General features: G+C 46.2%; 1 protein-coding gene across 1 annotated transcript in view; it reads left to right on the forward strand.

The window, feature by feature from the left end:
* The window catches only part of LOC119398934 (dermonecrotic toxin SPH), a 91,750-nt gene extending 77,751 nt beyond the window's left edge, over positions 1 to 13,999 (forward strand). The window contains exon 6 of the mRNA XM_049417840.1: positions 13,761 to 13,999. Within this exon, the coding sequence (XP_049273797.1) occupies positions 13,761 to 13,980 (220 nt within the window). The 3' untranslated portion in view covers positions 13,981 to 13,999. The remainder of the gene's footprint in view (positions 1 to 13,760) is intronic.
* The last annotated feature ends 9,179 nt before the right edge of the window (positions 14,000 to 23,178 follow it).

Raw genomic sequence — 23,178 nt, forward strand, 5'->3', positions numbered from 1 at the left:
TGCTTTGTAGGTGAGTCTATCGAGATGTGTCGTCACTTGAACCTGTAATTCGTTGTTATCTGCTCGCCTCAACCGATTTGTTCCGTGTAGGATCACTCTACAGGGTGCTAATACAGATCTTTTTTTTTTTAATGAAAATGCTACGACAGTAAGGTAACTGTCGTCATTGCACGCGGACTCTACGTCGAGGTGGAACTACGCGGCCGCCGCTAAACTTACACAGAATAGAATAATTAACAAAACCTTGTTAATTTTTATGCGCCTTAGACGGAAGTTGTTTTGGGAAAGTTAGAGGGCATCACAATTTATCGCATACCTACTTTTTTTAGAAATGAAAAAAAAACAGAATCTCCTGTTATTTGAGCTATCCGTCGTCGCATTCCCAGGCCTCGATTCAGGCGATATCGAAACCGAGCGGGCCGGTAGCGCAGAGAAAGCGGCGGCTGTGTTTCGTCAGACCGGAACTTCCCGTGAGGAAGAAATGCTATGACCTGTAGTGGGCAGTCTTGTTCACTTCTTTCTGTTTTACATAAGGAAATCGCAGTTTCTGTTCAAGGGCGAAGCGATGGGTGCGATAGCAACAAATTGGAATGTTATGCGAAGTAAAGCTAGCAACTGACTTTTTCGGAACTGATCTCGCGTAATTCTACAAAACGCTGCTGTAAGGGAATACGGCCGCTCCAGGAAGCGATGCAGTTTTCGTGCTTTCTGTCGTCTCAACGCGAAGTAAACGGTAAGAGCAAACACTACGTGCAAGTGTATACGAGCCGTCTACTTATGTCTATCGACCAGGCCCGTAGCCAGGAATTTTTTTCGGGGAAGGGGGGGGGGGGCACTTGCTGAAGGCCTTAAGAACTTTAAAAAAACACCTATTTTTATTATTTGTTTAAAACACCCCCCCCCCCTTCATCAGAACTACGAGGGGGGCGGTTAAGCCCCCCCCACCTCCTGGCTACGAGACTGCTGTCGACATAGGCATGCGCAGGATTCTCCAGTAGGGGGGTGGGGAGGCGCAAGCTTCACCGCAAACCCCCCTTCCCCCCCACTTGGTCGAGTCCTAAAGAAAACGAGCTCCGTAATGTATGCAAAGATAAAAATGAAGCGATAACGTGCTTCGTACAAAGGCCTGCCCTTGGTCTCCGGCTTTTAGGGGTAAAGGCGGGAAATAAATAGAACTTTGAATGCAGTACATCAGGAGTCGCCATTATTGTAGTGTACGTAGCCTGAACGCCGCGCATTAAATATGACGTGAAAGGACCTACTGAGTAAAGCTATGGGGCACAACTGACACCCCATTTAAATTATTTTTGGGGGGCACCCCCTTTGCCCCCCTCATCCCCCTCAGCTCCCCCCCCCCCCATCTCTCAGTGCGCACGCCTATGTCTGTCGAGATAGCACGCGCCAGCGCTCGCGATCGCGCCCGTTCCATCAAAGTTCGCAGTTACTGATAGAGCGATGCTATTGCGCTTCGTTTGTGGCCTCCCCCGGGCTGTACGCGCGAAGTCTCGAAAAGCGGTCGCTCATCACTCCTTTGATATACACCGAGCGATTTAGTACAGCTACCAGGCACGTTTTTTCTGACGTACTGCACTGGCCATTCTTAAAGGGAGAGAGAGAGAGATGTGACTGTTGAGTCCAGCGGTTTGGGGACCAGTAGCCCTTGGGCTCTGGCGGCTTCTGCAGCCAGCTGGACAGCTCGCCGTTGTGCTTCCGGCTCCAAGTTGAGCATTGAGGAGGAGCCGTGAGGGATTCTTGGAGGGACTGACTCTACATCAACGTCGGTGACGTACCAACTTCGCAGACTGACGTCCCGGCTGAGAGTGACAGGAGTGACCCTACGGACCATGCATGCGCGGCTCTTGGGCATCCTGGTTGCCCTTCTGACGACTCCTCACCTCGTAAGTTTTATTCGACGAAAACGTAAGTTTATAGAGGTTTTTAGCTTGTCCGCACACTTTTCACGTTATCGTGTCACCAGAGTACCGGATGGAATCTGCGCATGCGCCCAATTTTACGGAAGTAGACTTGCTTTCACGGAACGTAAACTACTCGCCGGATACGTTTGATGTTTTCGGCCATATCCCGCGAATTCACCTTCGTTCGTGACTACACGCGATGTCCGCCGCTCCAGCTGTCGAGTCAAAATAAGCTCAAGTGCGAGCGCCAATTACGACCACGTCGTTTCAGCCGGATTACCGATGGTAGACTGACCTAGAACACCGAAGCCGTAAACGTGAGAGGCCTAAAGTCAAGTCCCCGAGCGGCTGGATAGGTGGTGCCATCTGGCGGGGCAGGGATGAGCCAAGCAAACACAATCTTGTTAGTGCAGAAACATGCTGCTTTCTTCTTCTGGCGTAAAGTCGTTGCAGCGGCGTAATTACAAATAAGTTGCTTTTTTAATCTTTTTTTCCCCTCAAAACACTAGGCGAAAACAAACGTGTCTATGGATGTTGTTACGCGAAACGCACCAGGATGTCAATACCATCGTCCGGTGACCCGCTTTTTTTGCACCCCTCTGCGTATACCGGAATACCGTACACGCTAAAAACCTCTATTAGGATTTTGCTGCAGCACTGATCGAATTTTTACAGAACACAAACAGTGTTTAAGTGTACTTGCCGTCATCAGTAAGCGGTTTGCGTAAATGTATGCGTTTACGTACGTAGGTAAGCATTTACGTATGGGGAGCTAACACCTTGCTAAAACATGCTTTCCGGTAACACGGTAAACGTAATCCGGTCTTCCGGTAACACGGTAACGTTAAAAGGTATATGTACAAGCTAAAAACCTCTTACGTCATAGAGGCTAGTTTTTATGCGGATAAATGACATTTTCATTTACTCGTTGAAGGGATGCTGGACAAAATTTTAGCCGCTGAGATTTTCAAATTAAAAGATTGGGTGCTGAAATCGATAGACACGCCCTGCTATTCAGGCAGAAACTAGCTGGAAATAATGAACGTAATGCGTTTTTCACAAACTGACGCGTCTAGCGGCCGCTCCGTGAACTAGAGGCTGCCAGCCGTCGCACGCGATCCTGAACCCGCTCCGCACCCACTACGGTTCCCAGAACCACTACGACCGGCAGCGAACAATGCTCTCGGGTGGGGTAGAGCCTGGGTCACGTCTCAGCACCTTTGAGGAAGGGTGAGAGTGGGACGTAAAGGAGAGGTGGAGAGAGAAAAGCAGCAGGACAGGAAAACGTGCACCCTGAATCCGCCACGGGGACATTTGACGTCACGGCCGTCGATGCGCAGCCCCACTCAAGCTGGCGCACAGCCGCCGCGCGCTGACAATCCTCCAGAAATACAGCCAACCGTTCAAAAATATGTGCAATAAACTCTTTATCCGAACTGTCGCGTCTTCCGAAAGGTGTTTCGATGTTTTCGTCATTTTTAACTATTTTTGTTCAGTGTCCCTTTGAACGGATTCCAAAGAATGACGTTAGGTAACTATCGCTAATTATTTGTTCTTCTGTAGCAATACATGTGCAATTAGGACGCAAATAATACGGTTGGCGACAACCTCCGAAGCTGTCGCAAACTTGCATGAAGCCACACATTTGCAGCAACCTCCAGAGGAGGTTGCTGCAATGTGTGGCTGCAGGGGTGGCCCTTTCCCTTCTTATATCTTAGGGGAGGGGGGCGGCCACATACCATAGCGTTGGCCTACTCGCGGCTTCAGTTCGTTCTAGACATGTTCTACAATGCTAAAATGAACTTTTCTAAGCTCGATGCGCACGTTTACTAGAAATGTTAAAAAATTATCGGAAGTGGTTTAGGCGCCCTTTAAAGTGCAAGTCTATACCGTCATTAAACATGTCACGCGCCTCAGGAAGGGATGGACTGAGTAAAAGAGCGGGAGAAAGGGCAGAACGACTTCGCTACAGTATCTTGCCACCTGTATAGGAACGCATTGCTGCATCTCTTGATGGAACGATTCGCGCAATGCTTAGCGCTACGACGATTACTCCGAATTTTGGTTTTTCTTTTCACATCGAGGCGTGTGGCTTCCATCGGAGGCCCATCTACAACGTCTACCACATGACGAATGCCATCTGGCAAGTGGACGAAGGCATGGAGCTTGGAGCGAACGCCATCGAGTCTGACGTCGCATTCGACAAAGAGGGATCCGCAGCCTGGTTCTACCACGGTGCGCCGTGCGACTGCTTCAGGAGGTGCCAGCGCTACGAAGAAGTGCCCACGCTTCTGCGGTACCTCCGGCGAACCACGGGTAACGTCCTCTTATAAAAAGCTACGCACTGGTGGTTCGAAGAATGAGGAAACAGCGGAGTTGGTGGCGCTCCCCTTCTCTAAACATCCTCCTCACTCTCACTACCCTTTCCCAACCCTAGCTATACTATACTGTACAATACTATGCTGTGCTTCATCCTCTCCCCTCCTCCTTTCCCTCACTTCCCTTTCCCACCCAGTGCTGTATACTAGACTATACTATACATGGCTATGCTATGCTTCACCTCTCCTCCGTCCTTGCACACCTCCTCACCCTGACTTCCATTTCCCATCCCTTGTTATAATATACAGTTTACAAGGCTATGCTATGCTTTACTCTGCTCCTCTTCCTTTCCCTCCACACCTTCACATCACTCCTCCTCACCCTCGCTTCCCTTTCTCTTTCTCTGCCATAGCTAGGCAGAGCGCCCGTCCGCATGATGACGATAGCTTTCTGTACGATCCATGATGACAAACGAAAAGCTTAACAGCTCAGCTGTAAAAGAGGGAACTTCTAGGCAAGTTGGTACGATAAAATTGTTGATAAATAGCGCCAAGTACGCGTACACGCAGTACGATCCAGGTTAGACATGGTTTGCTATGCTGGACACTGTCAAATTCCGCCATCTTGTCAAATTTCGTAATGGCGGCATTTTAAGCCAATCGGAGGGGCCGTAGCAGCCCTTCGGGCCAATCAGACTTGACCAATGGCGGAATTCGCAACATGACTTAATTTTGGCAATGTCCAGAATAGCATCCATGCACAGAGAAAGAATTGGGAGACAACATGGCGGTGCACTAAATTAAACTGAATTTATTGAAAGAAAACACGAAATAGAAACCTGTCGTAAAACACCTCTCACAAGCCTTTCACAAACCTTTCGTAGGCATATGGTTTATGCTTTATAAAATATTTTATTGCGATAGCAATTATATGGACAGTCTCGGCTGAATTTTGCCGTCGCCGTCGCCGCCGTCATGCACCCTATATGTATAAGTATGTATATGTATATATATATAAAAGCCCCAAAGAAAAATAATTCACAAAAATGCTTCCGAAGCGCGGAATCGAACCAGGGACCTCTTGCTCCGCAGCGAGTGGCGCTAACCACTACGCCACGAAACACAGATCCTCCACGAAGCTAACGGCGGCGTTATATACACACCCTTTACCGCTGGACGGACTCAGAGACGGCAGGCGCTTGTAATCGTTTCTTCATTACCAGCGAGATGGCGCTAGGAGCGCGACGGGCGCATTCAAAAGTCGTCGGCGAGCTCGCTCGCCTCTTCTTATATTTGCACAGGGAGAACCTTGCCCTTCCGCTGTCTGCTCGCGCGGTTTTCTCGTCGTGAGGGGACGAGGGATGTTTCACGCTTTCACCGTGATGCCCGCGCTCATGTTACGGAGCGTACGAAAGTCACTCGAGCTCAAGGGACGCCGCTAAACGAACAAACAGAAGATGAGCGCGAACTATCAAGTGTCACAGTTCGACACTTGAAGCACGCTAGTTTCCTTCGCTGCTTCGGCCGCCTTTGCAGCAGGAGCGCTGTTCAAACTGAGAGTATCCATTGGCGAGCCTCACTTCGTATAGCATTAATTTCTTGCTATCGCATTCATTGCTTCACTCTTGCGGCGAAACTGCGACTTTTATTGCGATAGCAATTATATGGACAGTCTCGGCTGGATTTTGCCGTCGCCGTCGCCGCCGTCATGCACCGTATATGTATAAGTATGTATATATATATATATAAAAGCCCCAACGAAAAATAATTCAGAAAAATACTTCCGAAGCGGGGAATCGAACCAGGGACCTCTTGCTGCGTAGCGAGTGGCGCTATCCACTACGCCACGAAACGCAGATTCTCCACGTAGCTAACGGCGAGCGTTATATACACACCCTTTACCGCTGGACGGACTCAGAGACGGCCGGCGATAATAAGCGTTTCTTCATTACCAGCGAGATGGCGCTAGGAGCCCGACGGGTGCATTTAAAAGTCGTCGGCGAGCTCGCTCGCTTCTTATATTTGGGCATGGGAGAACCTTGCCCTTCCGCTGTCTGCTCGCGCGGTTTTCTCGTGGTGAGGGGAAGAGGAATGTTTCAAGCTTTCACCGTGATGTCCGCGCTCATGTTACGGCGCGTACGAATGTCACTCAAGCTGAAGGGACGCCGCTAAACGAACAAACAGAAGATGAGCGCGAACTATCAAGTGTCACAGCTCGACACTTGAAGCACGCTAGTTTCCTTCGCTGCTTCGGCCGCCTTTTGCAACAGGAGCGCTGTTCAAACTGAGAGTATCCATTGGCGAGCCTCACTTCGTATAGCATTAATTTCTTGCTATCGTATTCATTGCTTCGCCCTTGCGGCGAAACTGTGACTTTTTCATTTAGTCTTCTTTCAATACACTGCAGTTGAGAATAAGTGAACCACCTTTGAATTTCTTCCCTGTGCTATAAAAAAACTGCCATGTCGTTATCGTAGTTAGCGTTACCTGTTAATAATGCTACACGACAAAACTTCGCTATGATAATGAGGCACGCCGTATACTCTGTGACTCCGGATAAAATTTCACCATCGTGGCGCCCGGTAACATCCTTAGAAGGTGAGCAAGCCCAACTAGGTTGTCGTGATTCATCAAAGCAAAAGAAGTTAGGCGTGTCCACATGTACACAGGTTGTCCGTTCACCTTCACTTACGTTAGTGTCCTTACGCCTACGTCTACGATGAAGTATAACATCCTAGTATAACTGGAAATGAAAGAGGGCAAATATATTTACAGCGAGTATTTGCAGGTACACGGCATGTGTATATGACACATCTTGTTCTTGCTCGCGTTCTTGTTACAAATCAACGGCTCGTACCCTTTACGGGGCATTCGCCAAGAAGCAGGTAAGTTTAATTTTTTTAGGATTAGAATGAGGATTAATCTTTAATACCACAACGTGGTTGCGAAAGGAAAAGAAACGAGTGTTGGAACCAGATCAAAGATGCAGTAAAAGTAAAATATGACAACAGTTAATGGAAAAAAGAATGAATATATAAGTTATGTAACTTTAGCAAGGCACTTGATTGTGCGAAGTGGTTTGTAATCATTGCTATTAAATTCGTGCGCACCTTGTACGCATATGTATGCTCATTTTAATCTTGTTTTTCACCCTGTAAATATTGAACTGATTTTTTCGCTAGAAATTATGTGACTGAATACTTCACAGGCAGCTGTGGACAACTTCACATTCTTGATATAGACACAGTATTGTGCCCCTCCTGCCTTACACAATGACCACTGTTGGGCCTGTAAGGTTTTTAAAGTAAATCAACAGCAGTACACCTAATGAAATCATACTTCTCTATTTCGAATGAAATTGCAAACGGCATGAAAGGAATCTGAGTGACAAGGTGTCCTATACCGCATGTCACGTTCCGACAGTAGGAGACAGGCCAACAATTGGGTCGCTGAACTTTAGTTAATATAGTAAAGGTAGTCGCAGTATTAACAGGAACAAAGTAAATTATAAATCATTTGCATGCGCAACTACGTGTATATTGTACAATTAGCCGGTCAGACTTATGAGATTTATACTTTAATTAGCATTACTGAATGCGGTTTGCAATGTTTACCACGAAGGAAGCTCATATGCATAAGAATAATAAGAAAATGAGGCAATATAACCGTACACACTTCGTTGCTTGGTTAGGGGCACCAATGCAATCGAGCACGTAGCTATGGGCAAAAAAATCTTCCGAGCCTATCAATGAAAGCCCTGTTCTTTCAACATACCTCGTAAGGGTTGAAGCTTGCACGAGAAGAGGCATCTACAGGGTATTGCCGTTTTCCTAATCTTGTATGGGCTGTAGACACCTTTTGCGGTTACTTTTCACTGTTACTGTTTTACCGTTACAACCCAAGTTTATCGAGCGACGCTTAAGAAGATTTTCTGTTTCTTTGCAATACGTATCTTTGTGTTTCTTTGTAATACTCTCGTATATACCGGCGATACAGTAAAGAATAATAGTCTATAACTTGCGCTTGCTGGCACACTTGGCGCAGGGAGATATCGCTAGGACAGCCGTGTGTAGATGTACGCTTAGTGGGGTCAGACGCAACGTAACATGGCAATCATTACCTCGAATTGACGATGATGATTACGATAATGATAATATCCAGCAACAGTATACCTCACATCTACCACGGGAAATTGCGCAAGAAAGGGATAAGTTCAAAGAATTTCACTACCGAGAAATCTTGGAATAATCAAAATAAATTCATAACGAAGGATTCATGAATTTGGCAACAAAAGCGTGCTGATTCAATTAAAAAAATTTCCAGCGCTGGAACAGACAAATGCGAGGTACGTTTTCATCGTCCTTCTGTCACTTCTTTGCGGGAAGCTTCAAGCTAACTGCCCTGCCCTTTGTCTGCGTAAAATCTTTGTTAACTATACATTGTGACATATCTCCCTCGTGGCTTTGCGCCTGTTACTGAAGCAAGAACTGCAGGTATAACAAAAACAAATGTTCAGTAACATTATAGCTTTTTTTTTTTTCAGCCGGGGGCGTATACGAAAAGCGCCTCGTCTTCCTCTTCTTGGATCTCAAGACTTACTCCCTGTATCCAGAGAAGAAGTACGATGCGGGCGTCGACATCGCGAAAAAGCTGCAGAAACACCTTTGGCTCGGAGGTAAGAAACGTTCTGCACCTTGCTACACCCTATGTAACACCTAAAGCAAAAAATTTGCTGCACACTTGGTAACGCATTAAGTCTGAACCACGGTGTTAGAATAGGTTCTAACACCGTGGTCTGAACCAAGCATTGGTAAAGCTTGGTTCACACTTTGTAACGCGTTGCCTTTCTTTCGTTTTTTTTTCTTTATATATATGGCTGCTTTCTTTGAAGAGGTAACAGTTATCTGGATGAGACTTCACCGTGTCCAGGTAATCAATTATGAACATTCGCTAATCAACACTGCAACACGATAGTCCATTTTCATGTTTGTAAAGCCAGCTTTCGTGCGTTGCAGCTTGCCAAACCAATGACGGCGTAGTCATCCCTGCAAACAGCGGGTGCAAGCGCAGTTTGCTTGAACTGCGACGTGGAAAAATGAAGAGGGGACCCTTTTGATGTAAACATGCATAAAAGACAGAAGCGTTCTTATTAATAACGAAATGTGTATACTGAAACTGCGCAGCTGTGAAATCATATATCTGTATATCTGTCTAGCGAACATCAGCGCGATATTCTGAAAGCGCTGAACAAGTTTTTGCGCGAGACAGAAATCGACAAGAGACTGTAAATTGTTTCTGGACATTCAAGGTTTTGCTTCATCGCAACCTTCCTCATCATCATCATCAACACCTTCTCTCTTTCCCACCCCTTCCCCTTTCCTCAGACTGAGTAGCAGGCCAGAAGAATGATTCAGGCCGACCTCTCAGCTTTTCTGCCACAATAAACCTTCCCCCCACTCTCTCTCTCTCTCTCTGTCTAGCGAAAGTTATAACACTATAACCCTCACTATCGACGCACCTGACACTTCAACATTTGTTACGAAGTTGACGTTGCATTTAATATCACCCAGAATTGCCAGAGGGAGCTTTTCAGAAAGCTGTCATCTGGAACGCGAACATATTTAACAGCACATCCATTGGGATAGAAAGTCGTGCTAGTCTCATAATTGCTGCATTATATGCACGTGTGAGTTGAGTACAGCGCTCGGCGTCAATTTTGCTATGTCAGGATGTGTCTCAACTGAAATGGTGTTTGACCTATTAATTGGCTTTAATCTTGAAATATGTTGGATTTTATGTAACTACCTGAACAGTGCAATTTCTCATGCATGCAAGGTTCGCCTTTGCCTTTTTTCCTTTTCCCCCTATTATACATATATTTTTATTTATTTATTTATTTTCAATACTGTCGACCCCAGTCATGGAGTCATTACAGAGGGCATATTGTACATTGTATTCATTCATAACGACCACACAATAACATTCCAAGTAACATACGGGTTCACTTACACTGTTGGTAAACAACAACGAAATATAAGAAACAATGAATTTTCTACACTGAAAAACAAGGCGACATTCGTACCAAAATTTGCTGTACACTGTTATAAAAATATATAGGTGTGTAGCGCATCTTTAATATCGGCACAACCATAACTATCTACAAGTGTGTCCGGCAAACCATTCCGCATTTTATTTGCGCTAGGAAAAAAGAAGAGACTGAAACGAGAGGCATCAATTTGAAACGCGCCAAATTTTTCGGTATGCATATCAGAGAGCAGGACAAATCGCGGTGACAGAATCAACAATATGCGCAGTTTTCTAGCAGCAAACTCAGGAAACTGCTGACTTGCGCATACGAAGCCAGGTATTTGAGCGATGGATTGAATGAATTAATTTTTTTTTATCCCTTCATTTTACCAGACGGAGGCGAAATATATATATATATATATATATATATATATATATATATATATATATATATTAATATATATATATATATATATAATATATATATATATATATATATATATATATATATATATATATATATATATATATATATATATATATATCGGTAGATACATCGATAAATAGATTATGCTTGGTCTGAACATGCTGAATCACGCTATAGAGATCGTTTGTTTCGCTTCTGCATGCAATTTCAGAGGAATGTTTATCACATTTTTGTGCGGCGTAATGACCCTAAGCCTCACGTAGACAAGCCAAGAACTGAGGCCTATGTTGGAGCTGTAGATTTGAGGGCAGCTAGCCCATTGGGAGTTTTATCTAGCCTTGAAAAGTTAGCGACAGCCAAGTCAGAGAAGGCTTGTATATCGGTGGAGGACGGTATATCCGTTTCGGCGTGAAAGATGCACATTTTGCAATTAATTTCCAGTCACGACAAGGCGACCACGTGCTGCCGTTCCAATACAAAGGGGGAAGAAGGTATGTGAGCAATAATTTGCATTGACGCGTGGTGGGTGTCGCTCGCTCACTTTATGGCGATGTCCTTTTCGACCACCTGCTCTTTTTCTGCAGTCCCGGTCCACAAGGCTTTGAACGTTCTGCTGTCCGTAGCCAGTGTCGACGACAAAGAACTTCTCCTGGGAGCGACCCAAACCATACGTCGTGAAATGCCCGAAATGATGGCCAAAATAGGTAATCAGACTTAATGCATACCTTAGCAGCCTAAGACTTGCAGATGGCACAGCGCTCTCCAACAGTGATAACGACGAATGCAAAAAAAGTGACTGAGGAGGAATTACACCAAGAAGGTATTATTACCCCACACTATAAGCGTGCGTAGGATTCCCCATTAGGGGTGTGGGGGAGCAAAGTTTCATCGAGCGCCGCCCCTCACCCCGTTGGTAGAGACCAAAAGCCAACATGTTTCCCAATGGATTTTTAAAAAAATGGATATGAAGCGATGCGGCGCTTCCCACAGTGGCCTGCCTTTGGCCCCTGGCTTTCCGGATATACGGCATCATTTGCTCAGAGAAGAGCGAGATTTCTAGCTCATTTTGAACTCCATGCCACGTGCTGCGCTGCAACGTTTGTCTCACATTTCGCAGGAGGCTGAACGACCGATCGGCGGCATTTTCTGACCAAAAAAGGTTGCAGCGTCTGCTTTAAAGAAATGCACCGCCAAATTTTGTTTTGTTTTTCTTTCACTACAAGTCGCGAGCTTCTATGTGACACTCCTACTTCCCTTTTCAGCCCACATTGATAATTCTCTCACAAAGTAGGCGTTGCTTTATGTCAAATTAAACATTGTTTCAATTCACTTGTTTCCAGCAGCCCTGAGCCTATAGAATTTTTTGTCTGTTTCCTTCGCATCTATTTCTGTTGAGTTGTACTCCTCGTCGTTTATATGCACTTGATCTATTAGTTGTTGCTGTGTTCTTTTTTTTTTTTTTGCCTTCGTAGTCTAGCTAATACTTGTTCTGCTACTTTCCTTATGCACAACCTATGCGATCCCACGCCCCTCTGTAATGGTACATTGCCTTGTATGCTGTACTGCGTGCCTTCTTTTTGCATTTCATGTCTACTTGTTCTCTGATATAAGCTGTTTCATGTTGTACGTACGCTCACTTTGTAACGTTATGCCCAGCTGCTACGGTCTCGATACAGAGACTGGCAGCATTGAAAATAAAAATACACAGTTAACCCGCCCATTGACCCCGTAACGCACAGGCTTCGATGTGAGCGGTAACGGTGAGCTGGACCCCATCGAGAACCTGTACCGGGAACTCGGCATTCACGGTCACCGGTGGCAAGGGGACGGCGCCACCAACTGCATTTCCTACGCGAGGACGGCGTGGAGGATCAACAGCATCGTCGAGAACCGCGACGCCGGAGAACCGTCCAACTTCATCGAGAAAGCGTATCAGTGGACCGTCGATATGCAGAAGCATCTCCGACTGGCGCTGAGGTGCGTATTCAAATCGCGAATGCGATATGTTCGACGTCTTAGGTTGACCTCTTGTAGCCTGCCGTCGCCATTTCGCCGCGCAAGGAATCTGAACTCTTGAATCCAAGCGGGGGCGCTCAGAAGCTAGACATTAAGGCGAAAGCCTTAAGAAGCCCTAAACCATTCAGAGTTCAAAGACGAGAGAGTGGTTTCTTTCTCGCCTCCACTCCCCTTCCTACAGGCGCTGTCTCCTCGTCGTTACTTATTTTATCGTAAAACGCGTGGACATTGTCAGCACTAAGCGTTGAGCCTATCAGGATTTCGTGCTTTTCGGTTACACGCTGTTATCTCCGCTTGCGCAGTAGAAAACTCAGAAAACAAACTGAAATCAGTTGATCGCGTACGATGGCCATGCGATACAAGGCAGAACGGGCGTGCGAATGAATGGAAAAGCAGGGTAGGTGGCAATTCACAACTGATATTCCTCGTATATGGACCAACCTAGAGCTTATTTCCTCATGACGTCACGTGAACAGACTGCTGGCGTCATTGATTGTTAGAGAAGAGGGGGAACACCGAGAGAGCATAACACGTTCGTTCCTTGTATTTTCAGAGGTTGTTTAGGGGCCCTGTAAGTGCCTCGAAACACCGCAGGCAAGCGAAGCGGTACTAGAACCGACAAGATCCACAGCACTAATGATGTCATGCCCGAACGTCATCATGCGTCGTCACCATGACGTGATGTCATGATGTCGTCATGACTTAACTGACCTCCAAAATTTGTGATGTCATATGACGACATTGTCCTGCGACGTCATCAGTTGACATCGCCGCTCGGTCAAAGGTGGGCCGATCCCGGAGGCAGTGTAAATCCACAATAAGTGCAGAAAACTTCGGACGTGGACAATGCAATAGAGCGAGAATATCGAAGCAATTTAATTTGTCACTCTCCCACTGCGGCTCGGTATGTCCTGCAAGAAGCCTGCACGGTCTTCGATTGTATAACCTAATGTATTACCAAAGTATGAAGCACGCTTTCGCGTCCAACTGTTCGCGTGTAACATACTGACAAACTGTTTTTTTTTTTTTCTTTCGTTTCGTTCTTATGTTTCGCAGGCGAGGCGTGGACGCCATAATCACAAACAAGCCGGACCGTCTGGCGAGCGTTCTCAAGGAGAACGAATTTAGAAGCACGGTGAGACTCGCCAACGCCTCGGACAACCCGTGGACTCGCTTCGGATGCCGCTACAACTGCGACAGGATTCCCTTCGTTTCGGGGGACGCTGCTGACGACGACGATGGAGTCGCTTGGGCCGGCGTGCCCGCAGCAGAATGAGTGCGTACGGTCATAGGCGTGCGCAGGGTTTCCCAATGGCGGAGGGGGGAGGACGCCCTTTACTGGTCGAGTCATAAAGAAAACAAGCCGCGTAATGAGTGCAAAAACGAAAATCAAGCAATGACGTGCTTCACACAGCCGCCTGCCTTTGGTTCCCGTCTTTGCGGGGGTAACGGTGGGAAGTTGATAGTTCTTAGAAATCAGGATAAGACGCATGGAGGCTTGAAGAGATGAAGAAAGAACTCTTGAACAGGGCGTGCTACTGGAGCTAACGTTACGACAAGTGGTATTTTCTTCTTCAAGGCAGCAACAGTGCCGTGTAGAAGACACGACCACTTGTACTAACGTTGGCTCCAGCAACACTCCATGTTCGAGGATTTTTCATTAGTCCTTAGAAAGCAACATGAGGGGGTTCTCGGCCGCCAATCAACTCAAAAACCTGCATGACCAGCACCGCAGATTGGGCAAATTGGTGCACCATGATCATAACCATCATAACTAACATGACCATAACCCGCTAGTTTAAGCAATGATGGTGCAGGTCCGATTGAGTGAAAGTACGGGGCAGACTTGGCGCCGCCCTTCAGTGATAAAAGGGAAGGACTCCCCCACTGCCCCCCCTGCCCCTTGTTTGCGCACGCCCATGAATACGCCGGAATACGGAACATGAGCAAAAGGGTGGTTCCAAGAAGTTGGTTTCTCTGCGTGACATCAACTGCGTGTAAAGCAGCCGAACGTGCATACGTGCTGTCCAGGAAAGCCTGCCGACGAGACGGCAACTAAATATCCATCGATCGTACGTCGGTGGTCCACTAGATCTTCGAGACAGAGCACGTGTGCGGATGAGTGAAATGAAAGGACAAAGTTTGAACATGAAAACATTGAAGTTATTATTTTTTTATTTTCTGCTCTAGAAGTGTTGGTCCTTTTCTCCTCATGTCTTTAAAATTAAGTGCTCTGGTGCCGGATAACCAAGACGCCAATCACTAAGCCAAAATTTACATTAAGTGTCGTAAAGATGACAGTGACGAGAGGCAGAGAGAGAATGAATTTTCTGGACTGGAGTTTCGTTGGTTGGTTATTTTCAGTACCGCGGCACAACCCACTGCCGAGGATCGGCCATGAAACAGGCGGTACATTGTTTTAGAAATTAAATTGATTCATATTCTAAATAAGTTGAGAAATAAACAGTTTACAAAAAAAACTCAATGATATAAATAAGGAAAACGGAAATAGTAGTAATTCAATGTGATCGAAAAGAAACTGAGATTAGGTTACCTTGACATTCAATTCTTTTTGTCTCGTGAAGGAAATCACATGCAGCATCACAAACGCTCCTGTGGCTAAAAACCAGCATGGTAGCACCAAAGGCAAGAACTACGGGAAGTGACAAATTTATGCCCATCTTTCGGAGGGGTTCTTCTAGTGATGTTTTATTTTATTTGTGAACCTTCGGCATGTCAAAAAGAAATGATACAGAGAGGCATGGTGGTTTGTAGACGAGAACTTGGTTGTCGTCTTCTCTATCTCTTCCCCAGTTTCTCCGCACCCTGGCTAAAGAGAAAAATATCTGATACTATAATAGAAATTTGCTGTCCCTAAATACTCCCCAAAACACTCTTGCACCATGAGAAAAGCTTGGCAAGCCTATTCTGCGTCACGCGACGTCATTGATATATAAAAGACATCATGTGGGGTCTGACTGATTAATTATTGGTAAAGTGTGGACAACATTGTACACAAAACGGCTTAACCTAGCAAGTTACACGAACATTACTGCGCCGCTGTTGTACAAATACAAAAAAATTACGCCATCTCCCGCTAAAGGGGACCATGAGCCGATGCGAAGCCGGAGCACTTGCACGATCGCGTTCCGTTGGCGTTCGCTGGGCATGCTACCGACCTCGCGTCGTGGAACGCGAAGAGGAACACTACGCGCGTCGTGTCTTCCCTCTAGCCTGTCCGTTAATTCTCACAGGGCGTGCGGGGAACGCCGACAGGCGCGCGAGAGAGAGGCAGCGTAGGAAAAGGAGAGAGAGGGCGAGGGGACGCGCATGCGCTGGCCCTCATCGCGGCGCTGCGCAGGAGAGAATTCGGCATGTCGAGCCCGCATTTCAGAGGAGCCAACCGAGGCAAGCGCTGGACTGAACGCGCGCAGCGTTCTACTATTTGAAGGAGAGGAGACAAGAGGAGGAGAGTAGCGTATGCGCCGTGAGAGCAGAAGCGAGAACGCAGGATAAGCGCAAGCAGGTGCTGGTAGAGAAGTGGAGAGAGGAACGCGCAGCTGTTGGAGAGAGGGAAGGAGGAGAGTCGCGCATGCGTAGTGTGCGTGCGGACAACGCTGCTTGCGGATTACCACGCCACCTTACATACCCCCCCGAGCAAGAGATACTTCGCATCTAAAAAAGTGTTCTGATATCCGTTACGTCACACTGACGTAGAGGCAACGAATTTTGGTGCGAAATTCACAAAATGGTGCGCTGAACCGTCGATTCATTTCCTGATCACTCGAAGCGCGCAAAGCATGACGATACGAGAGTTACTGTAACTCTAGACGCTACTGTTTCAAGCGAGGTTTCTGTGCAAATAGCTATGGCGAAGGCGTTGATATTACCAGGTATGCCGCCGCATCAACATTCGCCGCATCCTGCATTCCCTCGTATTTCTTTGATCTAGCTATTCTACTCAACGGTATGAAGAATGGATGATGAAAAGCACAGAGAAAGGTCTCATGAGATAGCAGGAAATCAATCAACAGTCAAAGCTATAGCTAGGCAAATGCTACCACCACCTCACAAAAGCCTCACCAAAGCTGAAGAGGGTCGTCATCATAGTCGTCAGCCTGACTGCGCCCACTGCAGGGCAAAGGCCTCTCCCATGTTCCGCCAATCAACCCGGTCATGTGCTTGCTGCGGCCACGTTATACCCGCAAACTTCTTAATCTCATCTGCTCACATAACTTTGTGTCTCCCCCTCGCACGTTTGCCTTCTCTTGGAATCCAGTCAGTTACTCTTAATTATCAGCGGTTATATTGACTTCTTCCTGCATGGCCTGACCCTGCCCATTTCTTCTTCTTGATTTCAACTATGATATCCTTAACCCCCGTTTGTTCCCTGACCCACTCTTTTCTCTTCTTGTCCCTTAAAGTTACACCTAATCATTTTCCTTTCCATTGCTCGCTGCGTCGTCCTGAATATAAGTTGAACCCTCTTTGTAAGCCTCCAAGTTTCTGCTCCTTAGGTAAGTACCGGTAAGATACAGCTGTTATATACCTTCCTATTGAGGGATAGTGGTAAGCTACCATTCATTATTTTGAGAATGCCTGCCGAATGAGCTCTACCCCATACTTTTTCTTCTAGTTAAGAATGTAAGAATAAGAATGGGGGTAAGCACATTCAGCAAGCATTCTTCTGAAGAAGAAGATAGAAGGAGACAACTCCAAACTAATACTCTCCCAAATTCGCTCAGAATGCACCATATCATCCCAGACGAATTCAAACCACATTGCTCAAAACGTGGACAGAGAGCCACAGGAGAACACATCTTTTGAGACTGCCCGGCGGACACTGCACCCAAGGAACTAGAAGCTTGTAGGCTCGCAAATGTGGGAGACCCTGATGTCCAGCTCTGCTCCGGACGTACAATTCCGGGTCATAGCAAGAGCCCAAGATATCGCCTTCAGCACCGACTGAGGGCCATCTGGTGGAGTCGTTGAACCCATCACTCCCAGTACCGATATTAAAGTTTTGCACAATTATTCAAGAGAGGTCGTGCTGCCTTCGCAAGCGTGCTTATAGAAGTAGATTCAGTAATGAAGACGACGAAAGCACTTGCTGTGGCAAAGCTAAGGAAACTACAGAGCATGCTTTAATTGAATGTGAATATATCCCTGCTGTATATTTGGAATACTAACCTACTTGAAACAGTGGGCTTTAGGGAAAGCACTGGAAAGGTAAAGAGGTACACGATAGAAGAGAATATTGGGATATTCATTTTTGTTTTTTTTTCTATGAAAAACTTACTGAGGTAAACAAGGCATCATGCAAAATAATAATATTAATAATAATAATAATGATAATAATAATAATAATAATAATAATAATAATATATTATATTATTATTATTATTATTATTATTATTATTATTATTATTATTATTATTATTATTATTATTTGGCATGATGCCTTGTTTACCTCAGTAATTTTTTTGAAAAATCTTCAATGAACTACCGGAAGAGTTTTTTTCAGCTACGTCAAAAAAGCAGTTGAAAAATTATTCTCTGAGCTGTGAAACTACGTTTGGTATGGTCTACCTCTATGTTATATATGCTCTTGTCCCCTCTTTGTTCCATTTTTATTTACTGCCAGTAAACAAGCACTGGTGTCTATTATCCGTCTGTTCGTTGGCAAAAACAAAAACAAAAAAGTTATTTTGTGGCCTTGTAACCACATCGCTGTAACCGGCTCTGCCGGGCCTAGTCACACAAGTCTTCGGAGACTTCGACAGGCCCGTTTCTTTGTACTTTTTATGGATGTGTACAATAAAGTATTATTGTTATTATTATTATATTATTATTATTATTATTATTATTATTATTATTATTATTATTATTATTATATTATTATTTTACCTTGCTGCCGCACAGTTCACCGCCCCGTTATAAATGTGAAGCTCGTAGGATCCACTCATCCATGATGAGGACAAAAACATACCGGCATAAACTTACACGTCAGGAGGAGGCATGTGTATGTTGCAAGACTCCACTCTACTCAACATAACCTAGTGGAAACAACTCAGCCCATCCTTGTGAAATTTCAGGATATTCACCCAACGCGGTCCGTGCAAGAGGGAAAGGGAGACGAGCGAAACGAAAAGCACGGAGATCAAACAGACACACGTCTGGTATGCCAGCCTGCACTGAGGGCAAGGGGGATAAAAAAAGTCGGCAGATCCCACGCCTTGTGGGAATCGGTATCAGGCGAAGCAGTCGGCGAGTAGTTAGTTTTATGCTGCGTTTTTTTTTTTTTTTGGCTTTGAGCCAAGCGTTGCGAAGTGAACCGACGTGTTTTTGTAAGTTGTGTGCACATCGTGGGCTTACCAGGCACGTCGACAACACTGGCGTTTAAAGGGTAACTTATGGTCTGACATAACGTCAGCACTCGCGTTAAAGCACAAACGTTGGTATTATCGAAACGAAGTGCACTTTACGGTGCGATGATGTGAATATTATACGTTACTTTCGTTAGCTAATTCATCCGGGATCGAGCAATGCTTGAAGAGAGCTTGCTGAATCATAGGAATACAAATGTAATTTTTATTAGACTGCTATAATAGCAGAGCCAACACTGGAACCATAATTGACGTTAACCTCACATGACGCTTTTATCGTAGGAGTACATATGTAGTGTTTATTGCTTTGTTGTAAAAGTAGATAGCACCACAACCACAACTGACGTTGCACCGACATTACGCCTGCATAGGGTGTTTTCCCAAAGCAGTTTCTGGACCTGGCGTAGCTCTGCGGTAGAATACCCGACTGCCACGCAAAAAGCTTGGGTCAGATTCCTGCTGGGATCCCAATTTTCATTCTTTGCATTCGTCGGGTCAACGCTACAGATGTCCGGTTTCTCTTAACGCTCTCGCATTTAAATTACCAATGTCTGTTCTCGCCGTTCCTGGGTAGATGTAAACTGCCAATCACCTGTGGCGTGTAGCCGTATACCACGGCCCGTGGTAAACGGATATGTGCCACATGTGTCTGGAGGAAATGATTTGACGACGTATGTGACAGGATTTTCATGTTATTCATGTCATGACGATATAGTCATATTCATCAAACCCTCTTACCCTCCCATGCGAATTTTGGTCTACAAGTTAAGCAGGCAATGACGAGAGCACCCCGGACATGGCGGATAGATAGATAGATAGATAGATAGATAGATAGATAGATAGATAGATAGATAGATAGATAGATAGATAGATAGATAGATAGATAGATAGATAGATAGATAGATAGATAGATAGATAGATAGATAGATAGATAGATCACTCCTGGCACTACATGGCATTCATATAATTTTTTTCGAAACAATTTCGAGCACGGGTTGGCTCTGTGGTATAACATCTGCTTCCCGCGCAGACATCTTGCATCCGAAGATTTTTATTTTCTTTATTTGCATCTATTTCAAATTTTCGCTCGCGGACAACGCCGACTTTTCGTTCACAACCAACGACGCCGCCGCAGACACCGGAGTTTTTGCGAAACGAGCTGTCTAACGCTATCGCGTTAATACCACGCTTACAAGGTACAAACGATGAGACATGGGCAAGGAGTTAGCCTATCTGCTCAGCATATGTCCCGTTAAGGCGATACTCAATATTTCTTTCCCAAGCTTTATAACACTTCTGCGCGTGCTGATACGCTTTTCGCTCTTATTTCAATGTCTTCCTCAAACAAATTTTCTCAGTTGCGAGTCAGTGCTCGTTCGTGTCACTTCTCCCGTATTCAGTGTTCGTGGTTTTCACGCTGGACCAACATACTACCTGACCAACTAGCCCAAGTTTCAATACTATTGAAACCAGCAAGTCCACACATTGGCACCACCCCAACTGACGCTCCCGCACTAAATTAGGGTGATTTAGCTTATGCCCACAAAACACTGGCGTAGACAGAAGAGGATGGGGGAGGGGGGTGTAACGCGTCACGTGTCTGACAAAGGACAAAGGCAAATACATGTTGACGTAACAAGAAGAACAGCAGGCTTTATTAGCACGCCTTTGTATAGGTGACGTGGAAGGGGCAGACTCCGTGGCAAAGGCACGGATCACGGTATCACGGTCACAACAAGATAACACAGTCAACACGCTGTCACGATAAGGCGGACAGCGCATGTCCGATACATAACCTGGGGGTAATGAAAATAACAGTTCAGGACACTTTGATTACAAGAAGCATAGTAATGAAATCTTTGCGGTGGCTTGACTGTACGAGCAGACCCTCTTGGGCCAACTGTCGGACCTGGAGAAGTTGGTGGTACGTGGCGCGCAGCACTTGCAGGTGCTACGCTATCCGTGGTGCCATGGTGATCGTGCTGGGGCAGCTGGCGAGATGTCTGGAGCTGATGAGCCGGGGTCAACTGGCTCACACTCTGAAGAAGAACTGTCGACGTCGCTGACGTCTGCAGAACATGACGTCTGTTGCACCTGAACACCCGAAGATCCTCGGTTTGAACTTTGTAGGACCTGGTAGCAGCAGTTGCAACGACTTGCTCTTTCTGTGACCACGTTTCGTCCCAGAACCTCACGACCGATCCTTTAGCCATAGGTGGCAGATGTCTCCCGATACTTTTCTGATGGTGCTTCTCCACCACGGTTAATAATATTATCTGGGGTTTAACGTCTCAAAACCACGACATGATTATGAGGGACGCCGTAGTGGAGGGCTCCGGAAATTTCGACCTCCTGGGGTTCTTTAATGTGCACCTAAATTCAAGTGGGCCTCAAACATTTTCACCTCCATCAAAAATGCAGCCGCCGCGGCCGGGATTCGATCCCGCGGCCTTCGGGTCAGCGCTGTAGCGCCATAACCACTAGTGACGGGGCTCTTCACCACGGTTGCCGGCATTGCTGAAAAATCAGGAAGATTAGCTCTCGGACATCTGCCCTGTAGTAGTTCAGCAGGTGATGGGCCGTCCTCCATCGGCGTACAGCGGTAGGCCAGCAGACCCAGCCAGAATTAGTCTTCTCATTTCTTCGTGATCCGCTTCACAACCTGGACACCCTTTTCCGCCAGGCCATTGTGATTGTGGGTAGCGAGGACTGGACGTAACACGAGTAAAGCGGTATGTTCTTGTAAAGGCTGCAAACTCGTGACTTACAAATGGTGGCCCTTTGTCTGTGCGCACTTCAATGGATACGCCGTACCGTGCGAACATGGCACTCAGTGCCGCAGTGGCATCCGCAAGTTTCTCGACTTCAGGGAAGTTAGTGGGTGCATCGAACGCCGCGATGTATGAACTTCCTGCGAAAGAAAAAAAATGTCTACACCATCTCGATACCACGCGCAACCAGGGACTGGGCGCATCAGCAGTGGTTCCCTGCTGTTGCTCTTTGGCATGTTCGCAACATGTGTGGCGACTCTGGATCGAAAAAGTGATATCGTGGCTGATACCAATCCCAAAAACAAGACGACGGGCCCTTTCTTTGCATTTCTGTAGACTGAGATGCACAGCATGAATTCTTGCTAGGATGTCACGGCACATGCGTTTGGTATCATCACTTTCGCGGAGAAACGGCGTTAGCTCCCCTTCGATCTTTTCGCCAGTTGAAAGGCAAGAGACGACTGTCCGGAGGTAGTCGTCCTGAGCCGTTTCATATTACCAGTTTCTGGCTTGTCGCTTCTGTGACCATCTAGCCCAGGACGGCGACTGCGTATACTTCCACGTCGTCCGTGGCGCCAGTGGTGTTGTCCAGAATAACCGCAGATGGTCGCGACAGCATGTCTGCCAGGATGAAGAGCTTCCCTGGAACATACTGTAAAACAAAGTCGTAGTTTAGAAGCCTCAAGAAGAATCTTTGAAGACGGGGAGGGATGTCACAAATTCCTTTTGCAGCTATTGACAACAGTGGTTTGACAATCTTGTGTCCGTAAATGAACAGGTAAGATTTATCGCAGCCAAAAGAAATGCCGAGCGCCCCTTTTTCAATTTGTGCATAACGCTGCTTCGTTTCCGTTAGCACACGAGATGCATATATGCGACTGGCCCTTGTGATACTGCAAAAGCGTTGCGCCCACGCCTTCTTTTGAAGCGTCGCAAGTTATCTTTGATTGTTTTCTTGGATCAAAGATTGCTAGCACTGGTGCTGTGCTTAGAATCTGTGCGACGCTTTTCCGCTCCCTCATGTGGTTGTCAGTCCACTCGAACTCTGAATGTGGTCTGACAAGCGCTTGCAGTGACGCAGTTCGCTCAGACAGGCGCGGGACATACCAAAATAGTTTACAACACCAATCATGCACTGCACAACGGATTTGTTTTTAGGCTCAGACATTTGCAGCAAACTTTTAACCAGTTTAGGGTTTGTCGGTAAGCCCCGAGTAATGATGTCACCTAGGAACTGCACTTCAGTGACGCCAAACTTGTATTTTTTTGCGTTGAACATCAGGCCAGCCTTTTCAGCAGCTTTCATGACAGCCACTA

Source organism: Rhipicephalus sanguineus, chromosome 7 (assembly GCF_013339695.2).
Source record: "Rhipicephalus sanguineus isolate Rsan-2018 chromosome 7, BIME_Rsan_1.4, whole genome shotgun sequence".
Lineage (NCBI taxonomy): Eukaryota > Metazoa > Arthropoda > Arachnida > Ixodida > Ixodidae > Rhipicephalus > Rhipicephalus sanguineus.